General features: G+C 41.8%; 2 protein-coding genes across 5 annotated transcripts in view; one reads left to right on the top strand and one right to left on the bottom strand.

Annotated features, from left to right (window-relative positions):
• RHBDD1 (rhomboid domain containing 1) overlaps positions 1–10,555 on the top strand; it is a 125,400-nt gene extending 114,845 nt beyond the window's left edge. Inside the window, exon 8 of the mRNA XM_030574739.1 lies at positions 10,485–10,555. Coding sequence (XP_030430599.1) covers positions 10,485–10,540 — 56 coding nt within the window. The 3' untranslated portion in view covers positions 10,541–10,555. The remainder of the gene's footprint in view (positions 1–10,484) is intronic.
• The window catches only part of COL4A4 (collagen type IV alpha 4 chain), a 137,494-nt gene that overhangs the window by 2,124 nt on the left and 123,223 nt on the right, over positions 1–12,147 (bottom strand). For all 4 annotated transcript variants that reach the window (XM_030574727.1, XM_030574728.1, XM_030574729.1 and 1 more), the window contains 4 exons: positions 10,926–11,060; positions 8,294–8,410; positions 2,362–2,550; positions 152–438 (listed from right to left, as the gene is read on the bottom strand). In XM_030574727.1, the coding sequence (XP_030430587.1) occupies positions 152–438; positions 2,362–2,550; positions 8,294–8,410; positions 10,926–11,060 (728 nt within the window). The remainder of the gene's footprint in view (positions 1–151; positions 439–2,361; positions 2,551–8,293; positions 8,411–10,925; positions 11,061–12,147) is intronic.

The raw sequence follows: 12,147 nt of genomic DNA, 5'->3' as shown, positions 1-12,147 counted from the left end.
ATTTTCCAGCCAGCTCTATTATTAAAGTTGTGTGAGAATATAATATAAGCTATATAATCCAGAGGCTATCATTCCCAATCTTGATGATCGCTAAGGAAAAGCATGTAAAGTTTTATAATAGAAACCTGAATATAACCAAGTAGTTTCTTACCATTAAAAAAGAATAGCCTATCCAAAGACTTCTCCAGTTCAATGGGCATGGGGGAATGAACTGATCTTGGCTATGAACTGCTACAGCTTGGGCTGAGGCCTCACAAACAGCACATCTGCTAATGTAGGGTTTTATTTCATCTTCAGAGAGCGGCATCATTGGTAAAGGAGCAGCAGTTGACAGCCAGTAGGACTTATCATTTCGACTGGCATAGTAACAAACTTGGTTGATGTTGCAGTAGACAAATGGCATGGTGCTGAAGACAGGAAGACAGGATCCAGCCAGACCTAAAACAATTACATATCCTGAAAATCCAGCACCTGTACATAGTCACCCAACAAATGGACCATCCATTTCAAAGAAGTAGAAACATCAGGAAAAGTTAGTATAAGGCTGTTGGACCCTACAAGTCTCCCACAGGCAATGAATCCTGCAATGCTTCGCAAATTTTCCCTATTTTTTTTCAATGAATAGCACTGTAAATTCCACCCTCATGACCAACCTCTGTGCTAAAGTCATTGTCATAGTATAAAGTTTGTTTCTAGACAGTTTGAAAATATTCTAGCTTGCCTTATTGCAAGCCTGGCCAACTTTAAAATGTCAGAAATCTTCACCGAATTATCAGCCAGTCTCCTAAACTGGTCTTCTTGCAAATCAGCTTGCTCCTACCAATCCATTTAGTGGAGAGTCAATTAAACATGATGCAATTTGGCATCATGGAAAGCAACTGTGAAAACAAATACTTTGGACTGTGACATCCTAAAAAAAATTGGGCAAGAGGAGGAGGGTTAGGAGAGAGACTGGCTATTCATACACAACTCATTATCAGCAATGGAAACGTAAATGACAACTTGTGATCAGTTAATTTTGTAAAGTCCAATAGGCCATTGCTACTACTCAATAAGATTAAACCTCAATAACAAGTTTACTGCCTCCCAGCAAAGATTTAACAAGGATTTATAATTATAGTAGAGGTCTCAGACCATCTGAAAGGGCCCAGTCCTGCAACATTTGAGCATTACCATCAAGCAGACTTCAGTGGGAATTAAAAAGTACTCAGCATTTGGTGTGGGTTCTCCTGCAAAGACTGGATCCCAAAAGTGTTGTACCTATAATGGTCTATTATTTAAAGAAGAATTGTAAAAATGACAACAGGTACATATCCTAAAGGTGAATCCTGTACACAATAAGCTGATTATTATTTTATAACACCCTGAAGTGTGCTATGTGCTTCATGGACAAACAAAAGGCATGATCACCGCCTCAAACAGCACTCTTTATTCTCTGATCCTGCAATAGCATCTGCTAATGCGAGTGAGTATAAAGGTCTGGGCTAGCAGATCTTATTGCAGTATGGGGGCATAAATAAAGAAAAGACCTGAAAAGAAGGTCAGAGGTAGGGAGTAGTGGTTATGAATAAAAGGTACTGAGATGTTATATTAGTTGACTTTTAAGGATTTTTATGACTGTTTTGTAGATCTCTCTGTTACCCTGTGTAAAAATGAAACTATTTAAAAACAAAAAAATGTAAAACAAGAGGAGGCCAATCTTGGCTGTTAAACAAAAGTCATTGCTTAAAAACACCTTTGCATGCAAAGTTTTTTAAACCTCTAGCCTTTTCTCCATAAAAGAAAAAAGATGACTCCTCTGCCTCTTACATAATACATAAGATGATGAGCCCAGGAATTGTCCTCAATAGCTGCAGATGCTCAGACCTTCTAAATAGATAGGCAGTTATTTGGTGCCTCTCTTTAGTCAACTCTGTTTGAAATGTCAATATAAGTGACCCACAGCACACAAAAGAGCCTTTTCAGAGCTAGCATTAGAATTCAGGAGAATTTTGGCTCCGTCAGGCGCTCAGAAGAATAGACACTCTGACATACATGGGATTTATGATGCTGGGTTGTTTTGAAAAAGTCATTTTAATCTATATTATACCATGTAATTTATCAAGTAACAGGATGCTATTATAGCAACATTTTCTATAGTGGTTTAAGAAACAGTCCAATAGCGTAAGAAACACCTAGACACTAAGATCAGTATTTTGAGTATCATACACTCACTTCCTATATCAACTATTGCATAATAAAACTTCATACAATATGCTGCAATACACTCATCATTTGTTTATGAGCAGTACATATCTGGCAAAAACATTTTGGATGAGATATAATGAATAAAGAATGTCCATCATTTACTGCAATACTTACCAAGATCTTGATTATGAGCTTTCTCCTGTCCTTCCAGATACAGCAGACTATATCCTATCCACAATCTTGGCATTCCCTCAGGACAAAACGGTTCTTTATCTGACTGACTGTGAAGAATGAGGAGGAACCCACTAGCAGCTCTAATTTTAGGCGCTGGTGGTCCTGGGATCCCAGCTTGGCCAGGTGGACCTTAGGGAGAAGAGGTAAAACAAAGATGATTGCTTGAACATTTAAATATTTCAGCCAAGACAGGTGTCAACTTCGTTTTTCAGAATGAATTTTAATGCTCAAATGTTCCAGATTGAATGCAATTCGCATTGAAGTACTGTTCTTATCCAGGGATTGTCAAGGTCAGTACAAGCACAAGGTGGTTCATGCTATCCTGATATTGCATCTCAACCCTGATTTGAAGCGTAGTTCCCTCACCTGCCCGCTGAATCCTTTGAGCTGTGAGACTATCAGCAGTGCCAATTGTGCCTCTGATTTTTTTCAGCATGGATACATGTCCACTAAGAAATGGACTGAGGCCAGCTAGTAATTTCACATAGATGCTGATCACGATGAGGACTTTCTGGTCTGGGCTGGATTTGAACAAGTATGAAAAGGCATAATGTTTGTGACCAACAACAGGTATCAGTAAGACGAGTTTGTTAACAAAAGTCATATCTGAGATGTAGTTTTAATTATCTGCAGAAAGTTACCATTTAGGCCCCAACTCAGGAAAACACCCCTATTAAGCACATGCTTATCTTTAAAGTTAATGGGACTTTAACACAGGGTTACTGTAATGGATTTAATGTAGGGTTGTCGATTAATTGCAGTTAACTCATGCGATTAACTCAAAAAAATTAATGGTGATTAATCACAGTTTTAATCACACTGCTAAACAATAGCTTAGTAATTGAAATGTATTCAATATTTTGGATGTTTTTCTACATTCTCATATATATTTTATTCTGTGTTGTAACTGAAATCAAAGTGTATATTATTTTATATTATAAATATTTGCACTGTAAAAATGATAAACAAAAGAAATAGTATTTTTCAATTCACCTCATACAAGTAGTGAAATCTTATAAATGTAGATTTTTTTTCTGTTACATAACTGCACTCAAAAACAAAACAATGTAAAACTTTAGAGTCTACAAGTCTGCTCAGTCCTACTTCTTGTTCAGCCAATTGCTAAGACAAAGAAGTTTGTTTACATTTACAGGACATAATGCTGCCCTCTTCTTATTTACAATGTGACCAGAAAGTGAGAACAGGCATTTGCATGGCACTTTTTTACCTGGCATTGCAAGATATTTACATGCCAGATATGCTAAACATTTGTATGCCCCTTCATGCTTCAGCCACCATGGACATGCTTCCATGCTGATTACGCTTGTTAAAAAAATGTGTTAATTAAATTTGTGACTGAACTCCTTGTGGAAGAATTGTATGTCCCCTGCTCTGTTTCACATACTTTTTGCCATATATTTCATGTTATAGCAGTCTCTGATGATGACTCAGCACACATTGTTCATTTTAAGATCACTTTTACTGCAGATTTCACAAAATGTAAAGAAGGTACCAATGTGAGATTTCTAAAGATAGCTACAGCATTCAATCCAAGATTTAAGAATCTGAAGTGCCTTCCAAAATCTGAGCCCTGGTCTACAATACAAGTTTAGGTCAAATTTGGCAGCATTAGATCGATTTTACCCTGCACCTGTCCACATGACAAAGCCATTTTTGTCGACTTAAAGGGCTCTTAAAATCAATTTCTGTTCTCCTCCCTGACAAGAGGATTAGCACTGAAATTGACCTTGCCGGGTTGAATTTGGAGTAGTGTGGGCACAATTTGATGGTATTGGCCTCCGGAAGCTATTCCACAGTGCTCCATTGTGACCGTTCTGGACAGCACTCTCAACTCAGATGCACTGGTCAGGCAGAAAGGAAAGCCCCGAGAGCTTTTGAATTTCATTTCCTGTTTGGCCAGCGTGGCAAGCTCAGAGGTGACCGTGCAGATCTCATCGGCACAGGTGACCATGGAGTCCCAGAATTGCAAAAGAGCTCCAGCATGGACCGAACGGGAGATACTGGATCTGATCGCTGTATGGGAAGAGGAATCTGTTCTATCAGAACTCCATTCCAAAAGACAAATTGCCAAAACATTTGAAAAAATCTCCAAGGGCATGAAGGACAGAGGCTATATAACAGGGACCCACAGCAGTGCAGCATGAAACTTAAGGAGCTCAGGCAAGCCTACCAAAGAACCAGAGAGGCAAACGACCGCTCGGGGTCAGAGCCCCAGACATGCCGCTTCTGTGATGAGCTGCATGCCATTCTAGGGGGTGCCCCTACAACTACCCCTGCCCTGTGCGTGGATTTCATCAATGGATTCTCAAGTAACAGAGATGCAGATTTTAGGGACGAGGAAGATGATGATGAGGAGGAGGAAGTTAAAGATAGCACACAGCAAGCAAGTAGAGAAACTGTTTTCCCCGACAGCCAGGAACTGTTTATCACCCTGGATCTAGTACCCTCACAATCCACCGAAGGAGGGCTCCCAGACATAGAAGGCAGAGAAGGGACCTCTGGCAAGTGTATCTTTGTACATACAATACATGTTTAAAAGCAAGCGTTTTTAATGATTAATTTGCCCTGAAGACTTAGGATGCTTTTGCAGCCAGTACAGCTACTGGAAAAGTCTGTTAACGTGTATGGGGATGGAATGGAAATCCTCCAGGGAATCTCAATGAAGCTTTCCTGGATGTACTCCCAAAGCCTGTTAGCCACGCGATGGGGGGAGGGGTGAAGTGATCATCCCAGAGAATTGTGTGTGTGGCGGGGGGGGGGGGGGAGATTTAGTTGGGTTTGTGCTGCACGTTAACCCGAAAACCGCAGACCCTCCTTTTAAATGGCCAACCCAATGGGTGCTTGGTATGTGAAATGAGGGCGCTGCTGTTTGAAACCATTCCCACATGTTATGAAGGTTAAAGAAGCCAAAAGACTTTGACTTACCATGGCTGCCAGCAAGCTGAATTCTGTTGCCTGCCGGTACTGTGTGTGAGATCTTTCACACCAAACCGGCAGGCCCTCAATATAAGAGGCAAAATGCGACCTTGTAAAGAAAGCACACATGCTATGTAATGTTAACAGCTTGGTTCACTGTGAAAGAGTCTACCCATTGTTTTCCAAAATGTGTCTTTTTAAAGACTACTCTCCCTTTTTTTCCCTCCTGCAGCTGCAAATGTTTCAGCACTCCTTGTATATCTCTGTTCCACAGGCTAGCAAAGATTAGAAGGTGAAAAAATTGCACTCACGATGAAATGTTCTCTGAGCTCACGCAGTCCTCCCTCACTGAAAGAGCCCAGCAGAATACGTGGAGACAGACAATGTCAGAGTGCAGGAAAGCACAAAATGAACGCGAGGACAGGAGGGATGCGTGAGAGGACAGGTGGCGGGAGCAAGATGATAGGTGGCATCAGCATGAGGAGAGGAGGCAGGAAGCAATGCTGAGGCTACTGGAAGATCAAACTGATATGCTCCGGCGTATGGCTGAGGTGCAGGAAAGGCAGCAGGAGCACAGACTGCCACTGCAGCCCATGTAACCAACCGCCCTCCTCCCTAAGTTCCACGGCCTCCTCACCCAGACACCCAAGAACGTGGGGGGGGGCCTCCGGGCACCCAACCACTCTACCCCAGAGGACTTCCCAAGCAACAGAAAGCTGGCATTCAATAAATAAGTTTTGAAGTGCAATGTGGCTTTGTCCAATTAATAAAGAAGGCATGAATTTGAAACAACAATGACTATTGCTTCTGCAAGCGGTGATCAAAGGGGGGAGGGGAGGACTGTTGGCTTACAGGGAAGTAGACTGAACTAAGAGAGTGGGTTTTCATCGAGGAGAAACAAAGATAACTTTCATAGTGTAGCCTAGCCAGTCATGAAACTGGTTTTCAAAGCTTTTCTGATGCGCAGCATGCCTTGCTGTGCTTTTCTAACCACCCTCATGTCTGGCTGTGCGTAATCAGTGGCTCGGCGATTTGCCTCAACCGCCCACCCCGCCATAAAGATTTCCCCCTTACTGTCACAGATATTGTGGAGCACACAGCAAAGAGTAATAACAATGGGAATATTGGTTTCGCTGAGGTCTAACTGAGTCAGTAAACTGCACCAGCAAGCTTTTAAACATCCAAAAGGCACATTCTACCACCATTCTGCACTTGCTCAGCCTATAGTTGAACTGCCTCCTTACTACTGTCCAGGCTTCATGAGCCATGGGAGCAAGGGATAGGCTGAGGTAGGTGCAACCGCGCAGTGCTGCTGGCTGGGAGAGCAGCCTGAGACAAAAGCCTCCAGCCTGCATGATATTCCAGGCAGAACTGAATCTCCATTAGAAGAAACTTAAAGAAGAGAATGACCTGGAGTCACTCCCATTTATGTCCAGGAGCCCCTGACCGACCTCACCGAGGTCGGCCAGGAGCACCCATGTCTGCCCAGGCGCTCCCGACTGACCTCACCGAGGTCAGCCAGGAATAACCAGGAGACTGCAGCAGATGGTGCAGTACTGCTGCTAACTGTCTTTGCTAACTTGCAAAGGCAAGGAGCTGCTGCTGTGTAGCAATGTAGTACCGCGTCCGTCAGCAGCACCCAGGAGACATACAGTGACAGTGAGCTGAGCGGGCTCCATGCTTGCCATGGTATGTCATCTGCACGAGTAACCCAGGAAAAAAGGTGAGAAATGGTTTTTTGCCATTGCTTTCATGGAGGAGGGAGGGACGGAAGGAGGGGGGCTTGACAACATGTACCCAGAACCACTTGCGACAATGTTTTTGCCCCATCGGGCACTGGGAGCTCAACCCAGAATTCCAAAGGGCAGCAGAGACTGCAGGAACTGTGGGATAGCTACAACAGTGCAACGCTCCAAAAGTTGACGCTAGCCTCAGTACTGTGGACGCACTCTGCTGACTTAATGCACTTAGTGGGGACACACACAATCGACTGTATCAAATTGATTTGTAAAAAATCGATTTTTATTAAATTGACCTAATTTTGTAGTGTAGACATACCCCGAGGGACGAGATGTGGAGCATGCTTTCAGGCGTCTTAAAGGAGCAACAATCCGATGCAGAAACTACAGAACCCGAACCACTAAAAAAGATAATCAACCTTCTGCTGGTGGCATCTGATTCAGATAATGAAAATGAACATGCGTCAGTCTGCACTGCTTTGTATTGTTATTGAGCAGAACCCGTCATCAGCATGGATGCATGTTCCTTGGAATGGTAGTTGAAGCATGAAGGGACATATGAATCTTTAGCGCGTCTGGCATGTAAGTATCTTGCGATGCCAGCTACAACAGTGCCATGAAAACGCCTTTCCTCGCATTCAGGTGACATTGTAAATAAGAAGTGGGCATCATTATCTCCTGCAAATGTAAACAAACTTGTTTGTCTGAGCGATTGGCTGAACAAGAAGTAGGACTGAGTGGACTTGCTGGCTCTAAAATTGTACATTGTTTTATTTTTGAATGCAGGTTTTTTTGTACCTAATTCTACATTTGTAAGTTCAACGTTCATGATAAAGAGATTGCACTACAGTACTTGTATTAGGTGAATTGAAAAATACTATATATTTTGTTTGTTTACAGTGCAATTACTTGTAATCAAAAATAAATATAAAGTGAGCACTGTACACTTTGTATTCTGTGTTATAATAGAAATCAACATGCTTGAAAATATAGAAAAATCCAAAAATATTTAAGTAAATGGTATTTCATTATTGTTTAACAGTGTGATTAATAGTGATTTTTTTTTAATTGCTTGACAGCTCTAATTGAACTACATGCTTAGATGCTTTCCTGAATTGGAGCTATATTTTGTATTACTCTGCCTTTCATCTGTGTCAACTTGACAAATGTTTGCAGCAGAAAGTGATCATTCTTACCTTCTGGACCAGTGTATCCTCGTTCTCCTATGACACCTTTGTCACCTGAGGGTCCTGGTGGACCAGGTGAGCCATCCTGACCTGGTAAGCCAAACAACCCTTCTTCACCTTTACTTCCTAGACAAAAATGAAGAATGCACTTTATCTTCATATGGCTGCATATAAAGGTAAACACAGTCCAAACACGTAGTGTACAAAGAGTCATTTAATAGTACTGTGCACAGGGGCCTGCTTTACAATGTTGTATCTAGTCCTGCCCCAAATATTCTTAAAATACTCAAAAATGACACAGGCAGAGTACATAAGTATTACAGAACTTGGTACTGGGGATGATGGGGGGAGTGTAAGAGTTGTGCACTTTCCCTGTGACTGCAAGGTTAGATACAGTGGTGTGATGATATCGCTATCACCAATTGGAGTTCATGTCCCTATTCCAAAATGTGTCTGCCTCTGGATCTCAAAGTTTACAATCTTGCAGAGCTCTGCAAAAAATTCTGTAATAAAAACTGAAACCAGGGGAAGCCTGTACCAAAATGTCTATTTCCACTTGACTAATTGAACAGTCCCTCAGAACAAGCTCACTGCTTTCCTGACCTGAAGCTGCTTTTAGATTCTGCACCCTTCTCCAAAACTGGGTGGCAGATTGTCCTAGGTCCAATCAGGTAGGTGGTACCACTTTTATCAAAAGTATCTTTAGTTCTTACATCACTAGTTTCACAACAGGTCTTGGTCTTTCAGGCCTCCATTCAGCAAATTATTTAGGCATGTACTGGAGTCTCTTTAGGTCAAGTTGAAGGTATGCATGTGCTTGAATGCTTTGCTAAATAGAGATGGGCTTTGCTGAATTGGGCTTGTTTGTTCAGTTGAGAAGAAAGAAGGCACCATAAGCCTGTGATATCCCTCAAAGAATGCATCACCTCTTTCTCAGATGTGCAACAAATGCCATATTAATGTCAATGTACTGTTGATTAGTAGATGGTGCCAATGAGTGCTTGATATTTGATTGCAAAGGCAGCAGACAGCGTTGGATATGGTTACTAGATATTTTTAAGCAGATGATTTTCTGAGTTTGATACAGTTCCATATGTCAGATGTTGTGGTGTTTGGCAGCTCCTTACAGAGAGAGAGAGAGAATTTCAAGAGGAACATGTTTCCTTAGAGATAGGGTCAATTCTCATTAGTGAGATTTGTATGCTTAATTCTTTGCATCTTCCTCTGAAGATATGAAGATATCCAGTAATACCACGATGAAAAACACAAATTCCCTAGGTGATAACTGCCTAAGAGTGTTGGTTGTATCCCATTATCTAGAGCTAATTAAGACACAGCCTCCACATTTCTATCAAGTTGCCAAATGGAATCACCACCAGCTGTTTTACCGCATAATCTTTTATCTGCCAGAAAAAATCACTGAATGTCAGCCTCTTGCATGCTGCCTTTTAAATTCTTTCTCTGGCTATTTTTCTTCTATTGTAACTACATTGCCAAGTTCCAGGAGACACAAAACACTGTAGTATGCATCCAACTCATTTTAGGGTACTTTCAGGCCTTTTAGTAGCATTAGCCTGCTAATAATTATTGTTAAATTTAAGTTTTCCAAATAAATTTTTCCCTAGCCCAGTAACTTGGGTAGCATTTTTATAAATGCTACATGAGGGTGTTTGTAAAAAGGAGGAACACTATTGATCAGGTTGGCATCCCCATTGCATGATGCCCTGTACTTCTGGATTCAAACAGTACAATGCACTTTGGCAGCCAAATCTCTCAGTCACTCTGCATGCCTATCTGCATGAAGTATCTCAGTATTAAACAATATGTTTCCGGAAGCCACTGGTGTGGTGTGCTGCTTTATTTTTTTTAATGCAAGATCTGAATAGCGGAAGGAGGTTGTAAAGTCTGATTCCTCAATTTAGAGATAGAGAGGGAGCATGCACAAGATAGAGCCCGGTAACTAAATTCTCTACTCTGACACGCATACTCTTATGAGTTAGTTCAGCATTATCATCATTGCTGGCACCAAATGGGAAGGAGTTTCAGGGTATACACAGTATTGCATAGTGCCCCAATGTAGGATGTTCTAAGATCAACGAAGCTGTCATGTTTCTTACCCAATTTTCTCTCTCCCAGTCTTGTTTCCAAACCTCCAAAACCACAAAAAGCTTATTACACAGATGTTTGTTATTTGTTACAGACTCCATTCTGCTGCCCTTTCACAGGTTGCTTACCATGAATCTACTTGCAGCATAAGAAGGCACTCTTCAGCATGACCGGGGGTATGATGAGAAATGAGATTTTATAGTAATTCTGAATTTCAATAAGTCATAAAACCTAATACTGTAGGGATTTTTTTTTTGCTTTCATTTTACTGACCAAGAATGACATTTATATGTTAAAATTCCAAATAAATCTCTCACTGTCTTATTGATGAGCCTAGCCATTGTGCCATATACAAGAAATAAGAGGAGAAAAATGCCTAAAACATTTTGGGCAAAATATTAAACACCCCTTCCTCCTCTTCCTACCCCTGTACACTCCACACAGCTTTGCATGAAGAGAGCAGAGAATACACTTCTCAAAGCCTTAAATGTTCTGTTTGTCTTAAATTACCAAGTGTTTAAATCACAGGCCTTACCTGGGGGTCCAGGGTAACCTATTGGCCCTGGAAATCCTACAGACCCTTCAGCTCCTCTTTGTCCTATTACTCCACGAGGACCCGGTGTCTTGGGACATAGGGAGTGTTCTGTTTCTCCCGGTTCACCAGGGTCACCTGGAATTATGCAATAAAATTAAAATAACACAAATTGGAACAAAAATCTCTGGGAGATCAACATTCCCCTTTTCATTGCTTTTGATATTATACTGCATTTCTGGGTCTGGGTTCCCAAATCTTTAATCCATGAGATACATAGGGGTTAACTCTCCTTTCAGACCATGTTTAGCCTAGGATTTAAAGGTGTATTGTTAGCATGTGCTAGCTAATACATTTTAAAAATCTAGTGTAGACAAGGGACCACCGCCCTTAATATGTGCTAAACTGGCTGAGTTGAAGCCTGGGTAGAACATAGCCTTTAACTCCATTGAACACATGTTAAAGTATATACTGCATTGTCTATGCTCTGAAGGCTGCTGAGAATGTCTCCACATACAGCCTGGGCGTAAAGGAGTAGGGGTTCTATCCCACATTACTCACTCACTTTAAATGAAAGCCACGAGCGAATGGCTACAGTTTATGTATTGTTTGTTGCTTAGTATTGTTCACTATTTGCATTCTGTAATAAGTACATTTTCTAGAACAGTGTTTCCCAAACTTGGGACACCGCTTGTATAGGGAAAGCCCTTGGCGGGCTGGGCCAGTTTCTTTACCTGCCCCGTCCACAGGTCTGGCCAATTGCGGCTCCCAGTGGCCACAGTTTGCTGCTCCGGGCCAATGGGAACTGCTGGAAGCGGCACGGGCCGAGGGATGTACTGGCTGCCGCTTCCAGCAGCTCCCATTGATCTGGAGCAGTGAACCGTGGCCAGTGGGTGCAGCGATCGGCCAGACCTGTGGATGGGGCAGGTAAACAAACCGGCCCGGCCCGCCAAGGGCTTTCCCTACACAAGTGGCATCCCAAGTTTGGGAAACACTGGTCTAGAAGACTTATTGGATTAGTTCAAAGTCAGGGGGTGGGTCAATGTCAGCTTCTAGTGATCTGATAGCAGGATTGGGGTCTTGGTTAGTTGGCTTCATTTAGAAAGAGTCTGCTGTGACAGCAGATAAAATGAAATACAATAGATGTGACAGATCACTTAAGAGAAAACACCTGTATTTTATATACTTGCATACAGAATTCTATGCACACATATTTGACACTTTA

Source organism: Gopherus evgoodei, chromosome 9 (assembly GCF_007399415.2).
Source record: "Gopherus evgoodei ecotype Sinaloan lineage chromosome 9, rGopEvg1_v1.p, whole genome shotgun sequence".
NCBI lineage: Eukaryota > Metazoa > Chordata > Testudines > Testudinidae > Gopherus > Gopherus evgoodei.
The sequence above is the reverse complement of the archived record's forward strand: the minus strand, read 5'-3'. Positions and strand labels throughout refer to the sequence as shown.